At 28.2% G+C, this 16,179-nt stretch overlaps 1 protein-coding gene across 1 annotated transcript; it reads left to right on the top strand.

Annotated features, from left to right (window-relative positions):
• The first annotated feature begins 13,689 nt into the window (after positions 1 to 13,689).
• On the top strand, positions 13,690 to 14,856 carry LOC107848842 (acetyl-CoA-benzylalcohol acetyltransferase). The gene has a single exon (XM_016693576.2). The coding sequence runs from the start codon at positions 13,690 to 13,692 to the stop codon at positions 14,854 to 14,856; it is 1,167 nt and encodes a 388-aa protein (XP_016549062.2).
• Positions 14,857 to 16,179: the final 1,323 nt, after the last annotated feature.

Here is a 16,179-nt window from a genome sequence, read left to right as displayed (position 1 = left end):
TTTCTCTTCGTCCGCACAATCAAGATTTTTCAAGGTAACGTAGAATACTGAAGAAGCTAAGTATAGACGGAAGATTAATAGTGAATTCTGACATAGAAGCTTAAATTTTTTGAAATAAATTTATGAAAACTATGTAAGAATAATACCACATAATTTATAATAATTAAAAACTTCGAATATTTAAAGGCATAAAAAAATTTTAATAACAAAATTAATTAACTCTCAAAATTTAAAATATGGCACATCCATTGAGATACCTACTCCCTTCGTTCGTTTTTACTTATCACATCTTGACTTGACACATTCATTAAGAAACGAGAGGATAACAATCTTTTCTTAACAATGCCTACTGATTTAAGAACAACAGAAAGTAAGAAGAATTAACCAGTATTAGAAAGAGCTAAAGGTAATAACACAAACTATGGGTGTGTTTGGTATGATGAAAAATGTTTTCCTATTTTTCCTTATTTAATTGTACTAAAATATTGGGAAAATATTTTTTATAATAACTCATTTTCCTCAATTTCACAGAAAATGATTTTCCTCATAGGCCAAGTGAAGTCATTTTCCAGAAAATGACAAATGTGGCTTATGACCCCACCCCAACAACACTCAAATTCACATTACTCAAAAAATTTTCATTACTCGGAAATATTTTTTACTGTGCGTTACTCCAATTTTTCACTGCTTGAAATAAAAAATAGTGAAGCCCGAATTTTTTCTGTTTCTAATGTTCGTTAAATGTATTGTTATTTCCATGTGCGTAGAGAAAGACTTACCTACATTACTTTTGCTAATTGCATATTCCATTTTGTTATCGTTGTAGATTGTTTCACAAGATTGAATAAACTTGTCGTTTCATTGTATTTTTACTGATTGTAGTATTTTGAGATTGTCTTGTCAAAATATTGAAAAGTGTCTCTCATGCTTGCTAATTAGTAGTTGCTTAAAATTTAGTGACTTGTATTATTTTAGTACTCAATATTGATAATATTTGTTATGCTTAAATTAGTTCTTACAAATTGTTGAGTTGTTAGAGATAGTGATATACTAGTTAACAGTTAGTGGTATTTTCTAAAAAATATTTTTTCACTCACAAACCAAATACTAGAAAATATTTTTCTAAAATACCATAAAATATTTCAAAAAATATTTTTCACTCGCCAACTAAACATGAAAAAATAAGTAGAAAATCAACTTATTTTACAGGAAAACTTTTTCCATAATAATATTTTCCATGAAGAATATTTTTCATCATATCAAACACACTCTATATGTCTTATGGCATATTATAAAGTTTCTAGAATTTCTAGAACATAATATGAATCCTATTAAGTGAAAATTTATTCCTTGTCCTCAAGGTAAATAATTCAATATTTAATCAAGTGCACTATTTAATCTTCTTATAGCATAGATATCAACAAATAATATTATATTCTCTTAGTTTCATTATATGTGACATTTTTTCCTTTAATTTTAGTGTGTCCTAGAAAGAATTCCACCTTATTATAATTAAAAATAATTTAACTATAAATTTTTTTTACTCTTAATGAAAGAGTACTAATTTACAACCACACAAATATCTAAAAATTATTTTAAATCACAAATTTTAAAAATCTATTTTTTTATTTTTAAACATTTTTCCAAATCAAACTATGTTGGAGTATAAAATTAGCCAAGAAAAGTATTTAAAACACCTAATTTTAGGAAAAAACTATAAATTCACCCAATTCATATTATATTTCAGCTATAAATTTATGGTGGTAGGTGGCTGCCTTTATGACATTCTATCAATTAGTAAGTACACACAACAAACAATAAAAACAAGTTAAGTCAATAGTTTCATCTCTGATTTTTACAAATATTATATCACTATCATATTGTATTAAATTGATATGATTCGATATTTTAAAGTTTTGTTTTGATATTTTATGTAATCGTAAAACAATAACCAGAGCTTGTTTGACATCGATTTACATATCATTTTGGTTTTTAAAAAATGTCACAATTGTGTCATATTAATACCTTTTGCAAGTAGAGATATTTAAAAGAGGGCAAAATATATATGTAGCCTCTGAATTTGTTGATTTTTTTCGTATTAACATCTCAATTAATTCATATTTTTATTGAACCTCTAAATTCTTCATAAAATGTGTCAATTAAACACAGTTGCTGACATGGCATGATATAGGTAATGCACTCTCCAGCTCCACTAGAAAGAGTGAAACAATAATTTACTCTTATTTCTTTTTATTTTTTATTTTTTTAATCTTATAAATTGAAGGTAATTAAAATTCCTCCAGAACATCAAATTCAACATCAAAATCTGAGTTTTTGTGCAAAAACTCAACATTGTGTGTATAATCAAATTGTGAAGAAACAGAGAAATATGTTTTTGTCTTTTATGGAAGAAGAAGAGGCGAATTTGTTGAGTTTGGCGGTGTGCGTGAAATGGAGGAAAATGATTATTTTTCGGTGAAGTGAATGGTAGTTCGAAGTTGCTCAGTGAATGCATTGAATGGGTTTCGTCGGCAGCTCGCCGAAAAATGAGTTGGAGGCCGTTGCGGGTGTTTTGGTGGTGGTTTAGTGATATTGTTGATCTGCTTGCTGGTAATTTTTTCGGTTAGACAGAAATGAGGGAGGGATGTCTGATTGTGTTGGGATGACGTTTTTTGATGAAATTTTTGATGAAAAAATTAGAACCGCATGGATCTCTTCTTTGTTATTATTATTTTTGTTGTATATCAGTGTGTGTGTTGTATTGCTACTTTTTTTCTTCCTCTAAGGACGATTAGGTGTTGTTCAGGTAAAAAATGGAAGAGTAAAGGTGAGGTCCTCTTTTTTCTTCTCACTGAAAATTATATTTGAGAAGTGAGAGAAAAATTAAAAGTAGGACGGATGTAAGAAAAAATATAGATGATAATAAAAGAAAAAATTGAGTATATGTTATTAACTATTGGAGCATCAATAGTGGAAAGAGATAGAAAACTAGAGGAAGAAGAAAACACAAAAAATGAATTTCCTTTTTTAAAAAAAAAAAATCTTCTTTAATGACATGCAATTTAATCATTGGCTATAGTTTCCATGTCATGCCAAATGACTTTCACGCATTAAACATAATCTAAAATTGTGCAATTTGTGCTCAATTGACATAGTTTGAATATAATTAAGGTTTTTAATAGGAATATGTCATAATTTAGGTGTCAATAGAAAAAAAAACAATAAGCTCAAGGGCTACATATGTATTTAGCCTTAAAAGAATGTATAAGCCTATGATTGTTGGGTTCTACGTTGAAATATGAATGAAAAATGGAGGAAAAAAGGTGAATTGCGCTTTCACTTTAAGAAAAAAAATATTCTCTTACATTAGTGGGGAAAAGAAACCTTTTCATGCATAATTATATAAGCATTACTCCATATTGTTAGCGAGGCAAGAAGAAAACAAGTCTCATATCGTTGTTGTCGCTCACTCGACTTGACGTCGACTTTGCTTTGGCTTTGGCACTGAATTTGAAAAATGAAAGTTAGTTCACCATTTGAAATGAAAGTGTAGATGCAGATGCCGTTCTGGTTTGGGTAAAATGCGACATGCGACCACATCTCACCGTGTGGGGACGTACATGGGTCTGCATGTGGGCTCGTAATTTTAAAAAAGTGCAACTATTCACGAATCATTGCTTCTTTTCTGAAGCAACTCCTTTTAGCTATAAATATTTTTTTCAGATATTGACATAAAATTTTAAAGTTAAAATACTCCTCTTTCTTACAAAACTGAAGTGTGATTTACTATCGTTGAGTGAGTTTGTTGCTCGGCAGAATTTAAGAAATCGTCATTCTCCTAAAGTGATTCATTTTATCCTGCGAGCATATATTCCATAATCTTGGGTACTTGAGGAGAATAATTTCCTTAAGAACATATGAATTTGGTAGACTTATCTTCTTATCTTTATCTCTTTCTTATTGATTTTTTCTGTTTTTTCAAAAAATAGTTTGAACTTTTTTGTTGTTCTCGAATTGTTCATGAACTTGTGGTTGAAGTTCATTTTTTAATTATAGATTTTATTTAATCCAAAAAAATAACATCAATTTTCTTTATTAATCAACTATACAAAAAAAATATTTTAATTAAGTTAGAGTAGTCAAATTTTCAGTGTTTAAATAGCAGTTGTTTATTAATATTATTTTATCTATTTGCTAGTATATTATATGCGAAAAAACATAAAGTTATTACTGAACTTGCTCGAAATTTACAAAATGACACTTTAACTTTACGCATGACCTATTATCCCATACAATTTTAAAGTAGTATAAATAGGACATTTGTCGTTCAATCTCAGTTGCAAGAAAAAAAATGTCAATCACGCATCAACAAATGTTTACCACGTGTCACAGCTAATTATATCCTAATACTTATTTTTACTTATGTTTTTTTTTTCTTATTTTATTTTTTTCTCTGTCTTTTCTTCTTCCTTTCTTCTGTTAGGGTTTTTGTTCGATTTTCTTACCAAATTTAAGTTTTATTTTTCTTGAAAGGAAAATAAAAGTAGTATCATAATTACCTTTATTTTTTCTGAAAGAAAAATATAAAACTTTTCTATATTTGGCAAACCTCTTTCTTAGAGGAAAGGTTTTGCACCTCTATAAATAGAAGACCCTCTTCTCATACAATAACACAATAACATCCACAATGTAGTCATCAAAGTATCTTGATTAGGGAGAGATTTTTTTCCAACAGTCTAGGTTTTAATTTTCACGTGTAGGTCAATTGATCAAATAATATCAATAATATATTTTTATTATAATTTTATTTGTCGTCTGAATTAGTTTTCACGTGTAGGTCAATTGGTCAAATAATATCAATAATATATTTTTTATTATAATTTTATTTGTCGTCTGAATTATCGTCGTCCTGATTTGCAAACTCTAAGCTTCCGCATAACGCCCTCTCGATTTCGAGCCCAACATCTTCTTCAATCTTATTGTATGCTAAAAAACCAAACTATTTGCTCTACCTTCATTATGTTTCTTTTTCAATCTTTTCATTGATTACCTCTGACATAGCTATCATCACCATTATTGCTATAACTCCACCTCCATTATGTCTATCCTTAAATATAGTCAAATAAAAGTTAAAATTCAAAAATTAAAATCTCCACAAAATTAACTGTAACGTTTGACAACGCATTAATAAAAAATAATGGATCAAAATATTTTGATAAACCTATTCCGTTAATTAAAAAAATAGATAATAATTACAAATTAGAGAAGAAGTTTGTCGAAAGAAGAATTGAAAAAAATGTAAAAAGAGAAGCAAGAAAATTAAGAAAAAATTTGATGAAGTGAAGAAGAAGAAAAAAATGATAAAAAGAGAAGTAATTATGAAAAAAATGGTGTTTATCTGTAGGCCTTCTCAAGAAAGAAGTTGAAGAAAAATAAAAAATAAAATAAAAATACATAAAGTAAGAAAAAGTGATACTTTTATAATTAAATAAATGCTAAAAAAAGTAAAAATAATTTATTTTGTTTAATCACTCACCATAGGAGAGTGAAATACGCTCTACATGTCTACTAAGCTTATCAGGAGGTGATAAATACATATTAAATAAGTATCAGGAGTTGACAGATACATACTAAATAAGTATCAGGAGTTGATAGATACATACTAAATAAGAATAAGGGGTAATAGATTGCCAGCAAAGTTAAGATGACTCATATTATATTAATACTCCTTATACATGAATTATGCATGTACTTGTGTACTTTTAAATATCAAATACTAAGACAAAAGACATAAAATCATCATTGAAGATTTTTCGAGTTTACTAAAAAACACTATAACATTGCAGACATTCTATTATCTCACGAAATCAATTCCAACGATTATAAATACATACTTTTACTTCAGTTGTGTTCTCAGCCTATATGCGTGTCTCATCCCTTATTTAAATAATATAATATTATTTTTTCTAACCATTTAATAAAAGATTGGATAAAAACTCAATTTCTTCACATTTTAATTTATTTCACTCTCCCTTCTCTTTTCTTTCTCCGACTAATTTCATCGCTAAGAAAATTTCACGTTTTCCTCTCTTTTCTTTCTCCGGCTAATTTCACAATCCATTTCACTCTACTTTTTTTTATTGCTTTTTTTTGTCTATTGGAAATAAACTCTCTACTTCTTCGGAAATAGCAATATGGACTGCGTACATTTTATCATTCTCAGACCCCACTTTATGGGAATGCACTGAATTTATTTTTGTTGTTATTGTTATTGCTTTTTTTTTTCTTCTCCAATTTTAAGCTCTTCGATTTGTGTATTTAGAAAATTTATTCTATTTCTTAACTTCTCCGTTATAGTTGTACGTTTTGATTTTTTCTTGCATTTTGAAAAGTAGAAAGTGACACTAATTTTTTAACATAATGAATTATAATCAGAAATTTTTCATTTTTCTAGCTTCCTTTTGTTATTTCAATTTTGATACTCATATATACACTTTATTTTCAATTTTGATTGTCTTTAAGTTAGGTATTTGTACTGTTTTCTTTTTTTTTTTTCTTTGTTGTTGTGTTTGAAGTCAATATTAAGAACGATCTGTAGTTGAAAATCAATGAATACGGACAACCAATCTAAATTTTTGAGATTTTGTGAAATAAATATAGTTTCGTAAATTTACTGTATAAACACTATAAATTTTTTCTTTCTTCTTATTTGGAGAAGATGAGGTGCTATCAATGAAAGTTTTGGGGCTATCAATGGAAGTTTTGAGGCTGTAGAGAGAGAAGAAAAAATTCTAGTTGATAATGTCACGTGACGGTTTTATACTGGTTGAAATTAATTTTGTGGGTAATAGGACCCCCACAAATTTTAAGTATCTATCTGTTAATTCAAGACAGCGTTAATAAGATCTCACAAACTTTAAGTGTCTACCTACAAATTCGAAACAATGTTAATGATGACTTTATGTCTTTTCTCAATACCTAACCAAAAATCAATCTTTTTAAAAATACATATACCAAGTACCATAGTATCGTAATTGTGATATCAGCAATTTCAGTTCTATTGTAATACTAGTTTAGGTGTACGCGCCTTGCGCGTGTATCTCACGTTAATGAGTTCAAACTATACACTAAATAAGATTTGTTTAAATAATAAAGATGAACATAATAATAATTAAATTTAATATCTTTTGAGTATGTGAAGACGGAGAATTTATTTATTAAACCTAATCTTATTATCAAAAATATTTTTAAAAGTCGATCAACATTCATCTAACATCTGTAAATTGCAACAAAATAATACAATGATAGAGACATCAAAATAATACAACTAAATCTAATCTTAACACACAAAAAAATTCTCAAAGTCGTCCGACACTCATCCACCACTTGTAAACAATAACAAAATAATACTATAATAGAGATATTAAAATAATACAACTAAACCTAACCTTTACATAAAAAAAATCCTCAAAGCTGACCAATATTTATCTATCATTTGTAAACTGCAACAAAATAATACGATAAACGTGCTATCAAAATAATACAATTAAACTTAAATTTTAAACACAAAAATTTTTCAAAGCCGATCGAGATTCATCTCCGAATTGTAAACTACCACAAAATAACAAACTAATAGAGATATTACAATAATACAGTTAAACCGAACCTTTACCTAAAAAAAATTTCAAAGCAGACTGATATTCATCTGGCATTTGTAAATTAAAATAAAACAACAAGATAACAAAGATATCAAAATAATATAATTAAATCTAACCTTTACACAAGAAATCCTTCAAAGCTAGCCGACATTCATTGACGACCTATAAACTATAAAAAAAATTATCTTAATAGTGATCACAAAACCTCGATTTTTATTCAACTAATTCTTGTCTAAGCGAAAATTTTGACCCTAAAGAATGATCTTGAATGATAACAAAGAAGATATATATATATACACATATGTTGAATTCTATTATGCTGACAAAAACAGTGAAGAAGTTGAGGGTTAGAAAATGGACATGCAATCGAATCAAGTTAGATGAGCATCAATCATATTCTCCCAATAGGCAAACCGGTTTGTTCTCTAGTTTAACGTACATCTCAATATTTATAGATGTATTTCCTTAATAGAGTCCTATTTTAGGAGTATTTTTCTAATTGAAGAGTAGAAAGGAAAATATTAATTAATTCTCCTATATACCATATATTTTAGGAGTCCCATATATTTTAGGAAGTCTAGTAGAAAGAAAAATATTAATTAATTCTCCTACCATATATTTTAGGAGTCTCATATATTTTAGGAAGTCTAATTAATATAATAATAAATAAATAAATAATAAATTGAAAAAATAATGAAAAGACAATTTTGTCTAAAGAAGAGTCTTTTAGTGAAAAGCAAAACGTTCAAATCACTTTTATAAGGTTTTCACATTTTTAATATATTATAGATATGCATGTCCTTGTGTACTACCAAATATCAAATACCTAATCGAAAATTAATCTTTTAAAAAAATACATATATCAAATATCATAATATTATAACTGCGATATCAGAAATTTCAATTCTATTGTAATATTTAAAAAGTCCAAATTGCCCTTAAAGCAAGTGATATTTATGGAATCACCCTTCATCGTAGCTAAGATACAGTAAGATTCATGCTTATTAAATACTTAGTTAATTAACTAATTAGGAACATAATAAGTTACACAACTAATTAAACAACATAATCTAACAAGAAAGAATAATATAATGAAGGATAAAATATTAAATCATTGTGCTTTACACAATTACACTTTGAAGCCATTAAAAATTCACCCTAGCAGATTAGTTTACGAATAATTTTACAACTGAAATAATCAAGTTCAAAAGTTAAGCTTGAAAACATTCAAACTATCTCACTATCGGAAATTTTAGTAGCTCAGTTAGTTGACTATCTGAACTTTTTTTTTATCATTGAAGATTTGATTTTCCTACCTCATGTAATTCAGTAGCGGAGCTAGAATTTTTACTAAGATGATTCATAGTGAACATACGAACAAATTAAAGAAGGTTCAACATTTGCTATACATACATAAAAAAATAATTTAAATCATGTATATATAACATAATTTTTCGTCGAATGAGGTTCAAAACCCCTAGTTCGAGAATAGCTACGACCCTGATATAACCCCTTCCCCCTATATATCCTCATAGAAAAAGAAATTACAAAAGGTGAATAATCAAACTTTCATTAACAAAATAAACGTTCAGATAATCAGCCAACTGAACTGTAATAAAATTCTCCTCACTTAGGGATTGTACTTTCTCCATTGATAAGAAAACAATTATCTACTTGTGGATAAATCGAGCAAAAGTTACCTCAACCCACATCTAAAAATAAGTAAATGTGTAGAATCTTAATAGCTTAATTGATTAATTATATTATCTAAATTTTTTATTTGTTGGTGAGAATTTGATTATTCACCTTATAATCTTCTATTCTGACGAAAGAGAAAATTGTAAAAAATTAAACTCTTACCAATAAAATAAAAACTTTAATAGTAAACCAACTGATCTATCAAAATTCTTCTTCACTTTCTCCATTGATAAGAATAATATAATTATCTAGTTGTGGACAAATTCATTTTATTTTTGAAAAGAAAAATTACATCAAGATTTTATTTAAACCATAGGACAGGTGGTGCCACGTGAGTTATTTAACTAAAAATCTTGTGCTGTCTTAGTCGAAATACACATAAATCCAATATGAGAACATACGAAGGAAATCCATGCACATAATTATCCACACACATGTCAGTATAACACATTCTATTTGGATATTTGTTACATTGAATTCATAATTGAGATAAGCATCCAGCATCTTTTAGAATTAATAGTTAAAAATTGTTACGATACACTCCAATATTACAGAAGTTTTATTATCCATTTGAATTTAATTTTAGCATATTTTTATTATCTTTTTATATTGATGTGACATATTCATTGCAAAAAAATAGGATCCACGATAAAGATGATACGTTAGCTAAAAAAAAATTGACAAAAAATATCATGTAAGCTAAAAATATTGACAAAAATATATTAAAATTTAATTCAGTGGGTAATTGGATCCCCATAAAATTAAAGTATGTAATAACAAATTTGGACATAGTTCTGGGAGATACTAGATGTTTTTCTCTTCATAATTTATATAATATATACAAAGAGAATATGTTTTTCTCGAATATATATTTTTAATATACTGGACAAATACAAATAAATATGCTTCTTAAAAAATATTAAATAGGAAGGGTTTTGATTATTTTACACGTATTTATCTCTTAAGGTATAATTTTTCTTTATTAAATATTTAATTTATTTATGTACAATCTCTTCATAATTGAGATATTTATAATATTTTAAAAGCAACTACTATTAAAAGTAAACTAAAAACAAAATTAATTTTATTTTAAATTCTTAAATAATGAATAATTTAAGACATCAATTTTTAAAAATCAAGACAGATCATTTAATTCATAGAAAATACTATTTAAGCGTTAGGTAGGAAAGCCTAACGTCCGTCAAATATGTTTTAATTTTTTTGGAATTCTTTATTTTTATTTTTAAATAATTGAAGTATATTATAGGGCCCCCCATAATTTATAGTGTCATAGGTCCCAAAATAATTTACTTTGCTTTTATTAGACATGGATAATATTGGACTTGAGGGAAACTGTACAAATGTAGATAGCTGATAGAGTTGCACAATTAGCTTTTATTAGTAAGTGGTATTGGTATATATATATATATAATTAATATGTTTCAAATTATTTGTAATTTTAGAATTTCAAGATAAAATAGCTATATTTTTTATCTTAAGATAATTATCTCTTGAACTTCTGAAAACAATAAATAATTTGAGATAATTAATTTTAATATCACAATAAATAATTTGAAAAGAAAAAGTAATACACATATATATACACACACTACACATGGCAATAGTCATAAATCAACCTACTCAATGGAATTTATTTTGGGTAGGTTGAGATTTAAACATGGAGTATCAATTAATATCTAACCAATATGGGTTGTGGTGCAGCGGATAGGGCTGTTTCACCTTTAATCAAAGGTCGAAAGTTTGATCTTGGCCATGGAGAAAACTTTATTGGAAACTACTAGCTAGCTATTAGAATTTCTTCTCACATTTGTCATTATCATCTTCTAATAGACCAACATGTGTTGTAGTGCAGTTATGTTGAGATTACTTAATTTTTAACTAGAAGTTTCAAGTTCAAGCCTCAGGTATGGAGAAATTCTGTCGGAAATGCTAGTCCCTAGAATGGACCTTGCAGTGAGCAATATTCTTAACTCGTTCATTTTACAACACTTTTTCTCCATCCCTTTTTACTACACGACCTAACTCATTTTTAAGAGGTGTACCATGTATTATTTTTATCCGTCCCAAATTAACTTTCGTCTTACTTTTAAAGAAGAACTCAAAGGTCACCTTTGAATGTTACTTGTCGTGACACTTTGATTATGAAGGTTACCGCAGTCTAGGAGATTGATTCGGTCAGCGAAAGTTTCTTCAACTCAATCAATATCAACAAGATGTCGTGACCGCTTAAGTTTGATTTATTTTGTCATAAAAAAAATTGATTTTGTGGATTTAATATGATTAGTACAGCTCCGATGCTGATAAGACGGGACCGCGATCTTTCGTCCTAGGAGTTTTTTTGAGTGAGTCTCATAATGAGGCATATCAAAAATACATCAAAGTACAAATAAAAGGCATAGATTAATAAAAAAATTTAAGTTTTATGCATCGTTAGTGTACAAAATATTTTATAATATCAGGTAAACTTGACTTGCTATTGCAAATTATCTAATTTTTCTTTTTAAATTTTTATGTAAATAATTGAGTAACATGTAATAACAAATCAAGTTAACTGATAATATAAAATATTTTATACAGTGACAATACACAAAACTTAAACTCATTAATAAAACATACGGCCAAGAATTTAAAGCATAAGTCTGCAAGCATAAAAGCCTATGCCTCGATAGGCATAAAGTTCCATCATATCTTCTTCATATATTAAGTGTGAATTTAATTCATTTTAAACTACCAAAACTAGTGGAACCAGTTAGAATATTTCAACAGAGATTTGATTATGTGGTTTGTTACAAATATGTTTTCTATATTCTTTTACGTGACATTTTTTCATATAATTTGGATGATTAATTTTTAAGATCTTCATTTTATCTTTAATGAAATAATTCAAAATTATATTTATCCGAGGCTTAAGAATATTTATGGATATTTACACTTTATAGTTCGACTTATTAGTCATCAGTTTTAGCACTTAGTACTAAGTTGCGAACAAAACCAACAAATAAAATACATGAAATCGTTAACTACTCCCTCTGATTCATTTTACTTGGCTATGTAATTCCTCCGTTCACTTTTACCTATCTATTTTTATTTTTGCAGTTTAGAAAATTAATAATATGTTTGTGCAATCTTTTAGAAAACTAAAAGTGCTACTCTCTCCGTTCTAAATTATGTGTCGTTATTTTTTTTTGGCCCGTTCCAAAAAGAATGTCGTTTTTCCTTATTTGGTAAGTTTTTAAAAACACAATTACAATTTCACCCTTAGTGGTCCCACTTGACTTTAAATACTATTACTCTTTTTTTTATTTGTTTTTTCAATTAAAAGTGATCCCACTTGATTTTAAATACTATTATTCCTATTTTTAAGAAGGATAATTTTATAACTTTAGCAAAGTCAATACTTATTTTTTAAATATCATGTCCGATCAAATAGCGACACATAATTTAGGACGGAGGGAATTATTTTTTTTCTTTCAGAAAGTTCTTATTTTCCAAAAGAGAGAATGATGAATAAACACCTAAAATATTTTGATTTTTCCGAGTTCATACTTTAATTATCATATTTATGAGTTTCCTATCTAGACTATTACCAACTATTTATCAAAACACACATCAACTATCAATAGTTTACTTTTTCTTCCTGGAGGATAGTGATACTTTAGATAGAAAAAATGCACAATTTATAATTGAGGTATGTTTATAGTTGCTCATATACTTCAAATAGTAATTAAACTCACATACTTGATAGTTTCTGTATGAAATTAAAATGTCCATATATTTTAAGTGTGTTTTTAACTCTTCACTCTTTTAAAACAGTGATGTGTTTAACCAAACTTGAAAGAAAATAAGTACAATTTTTTTTATTTATTTATTTGAAGTTAACTCAATAATTTTTCGAATGTGCTTTCTTCATAAGCTAACAACTATTTTTAACCACTTATTTTTGATAAGCATGATACCTAAAATGTAACAAAGAAAGAGAATAAGCATTTTCTTTTATCCATGTGGTGGTAGGTGTCCTCAATAAAATCCCCTAACCTTTTCCCAAATATAAATAGAAAGCATTGGAGTTTCTAAACTTACTATCCCCTCAACAATATTTTTGCCGCATTACACAATGGGTAGCCTTTGTGTTGATGTTAATGACCAAATTCAAGTTGAAATCATGTCAAAAAAACTCATAAAACCATCCTCACCTACTCCAAATAACCTCCAAAATTACAAATTATCTTTCTTTGATCAACTAGCTGAGCATACACATACACCTTTTGTTCTATTTTATCCCAAAAAAAACACTTCCACTACCACTGATTTTATGGTACAACAACTTGAAGAATCACTTGCTAGGACTTTAACTCATGTTTATCCAGCTGCTGCTAGATTTCATGATAATAAATGTTCAATTATTTGTCAGGATCAAGGTGTACCATTAATAAAAGCCAAGGTTAATCGTCGAATGGATGAAGAATTTCTCAAACAGGCACATAACAATCTAGACCTCGTGTTACATTTTTGGCCATTGATTAACAATGATGTCATCGCGAACAATTTATTCGCGATGCCAATTATGTTTGTCCAAATTACGATTTTCCAATGTGGGGGGATCGCGTTATCTGTTAGCACCGCGCACCCAGCAATCGATGGATGGACAAATTTTACGTTCATTTACGAGTGGTCTAAAGTGTGTAAATTGGGAATTCCATCTGAAAAAATTAATTTCATGAGCTTTGATTTGGTTAACATTTTTGGACCAAGAGATATAACATTTTCAGACCAAGCAAAACCTTTGGACACTAAATTAATGGCCAAAAAATTTGTTATGGATGAAAAGGTTTTATCAAAACTTAGAGACAAATTAACAAGCTCCAACAATAATTCAGAAGCGTTATGCTTTAAGCCCTCAAGAGTTGAAATGGTCACCGCGATTTTATGGAGGGCCCAACTCCGGGCTTCGCGGGCCATAACCGGGGAAATGAAACCTTCTGTAATGTCATTTCCCCTAAATTTACGCGGTAAGCTTAAATATCGCGAAGCGATTAATCCTTTTGGGAATTTTATTATTGACATTCCTATAACATATGAACCTAAAGGTACCAATGTTATGGAGTTACAACATTTCATAACATTAATAAGAGAAGAAGTGGAGAAAATTGTTGATTATTGTGGTGAAGCTTCAATAGATGAAGTAGTTGAAATGGTTGGTAATTTATATAACAAATGTTATGAAGGAAGAGAATGGGGAGCTAATGATGATGTTGAGGAATTTACTTGTTCAAGTTTAACTAGGTTTCATATGCAAGAAGCTGATTTTGGATGGGGGAATCCAAATTTAATGCATTTTGGATCAAGAAATAATCAAGTTTTTTGGTTATATTCAACACAATGTGGTAATAGTATTGGTGTGCAAATGGATCTCAAGGAAAAGTACATGGACTTCATTCAACATGACCAAGAATTCCTAGCTTTTACCAAGTCTGTATGATTTACAGGTCACGAGTTAGAGTTATGAAATCAATCGCAACTGTGTTGGGTAGGCTGTCTGAGTTAGAGTTATGAAATCAATCGCAGTTGTGTTGGGTAGGCTGTCTGCATTACACTTCTTGGAATGCGGACTTTATTTAACATGACCATGATTTACTAATTTTTACCATGTTTTTGGTTATCTTTAATAGAGGAGTATGAATTTTACTACTATGCTTTTAGTAATAAATTTTGTTATTTAGTTTTTGTTTTAACATTTTCTATATTTTCTATGTCTATGTTGTACAATTACAACGCCTAGCAATAACAATATATTCACTTATTATATTATAAGCGAGGGTTCGAGGAGGATAGAATATTGCAGATTTTTTATCCCTACCATAGAGGTACAGAAGTTGTTCGTAATAAATTCTCATGTCAAGAAAAAATTGTCTAAAACAATCTGAAAACACCCTTACTTTGACCTTTGTACTATTTGGGGAAGGACGAGAGAGTTTTTCTAATGATAAACATCTTTCACTTTTCAACCCTTAGATTGTGAGTTTGAGTTACCTAGATAGCGTAGAGTGAAAAAATAAAATACTCCATTCGTCTCAAACTAGTTGACACGTTCGTTAAAATATTGTCTTAAAATTACTAGCATGTTTAAAAGATCAACAGATAATTAATCACTATTTTCAGCTATATCCTTAGTAATTAATTTCTACATTAATTTAATAATATTCATGTAATCAAGATTAAGACCCCATTTGTTTTTATTACGATTCAGACGTCTGATCTGAATGCATATTTGAATGATTAAAATGTTGTCTTCAGATCTGCAAATTGAATGGTTAAGATTATTTGTTTTTTCAACATCTGAATGTGCAAAATTTATTTATTTACATATATAATAAAAAATACAATTCAAATTAACAATAATTATATATTAGAAAAAATATTTTATTTAATATAATAGAATTATTATTTGATTGAGAAAAATATTTATATTTGCTAGTGATAATGAAGATGGTTTGTAATGGCGGTGGTGGTGATAATGATTGATGTTAGTAATTAGTAATATTGGTGGTGATAATTGTGATGGTAGAGATGTTTGGTATTGTAGAGATTGTTATTATGGTGACGATTGATAGTAGTGGTGGTAGTGATATGAAGTTGGTTGATATTAGTAGTTGGAGGTGTTGATTGTGATAGCTTAAAAACGAATGTACGATGGTTGATGATGTGTTGGTGGTAGTTGAAGATGTTGTTAGCTTTGATGGTGGAGATGATTATTAGTAGAGATATAATGTAGCGATGATGGTGGTTGAAGCAGTGATAGAGG

This window comes from Capsicum annuum, chromosome 12 (genome assembly GCF_002878395.1).
Source record: "Capsicum annuum cultivar UCD-10X-F1 chromosome 12, UCD10Xv1.1, whole genome shotgun sequence".
In the NCBI taxonomy this organism is placed as follows: Eukaryota; Viridiplantae; Streptophyta; class Magnoliopsida; order Solanales; family Solanaceae; genus Capsicum; species Capsicum annuum.
Note: the sequence above shows the minus strand (reverse complement) of the source record. Positions and strands in the feature narration are given on the sequence as shown.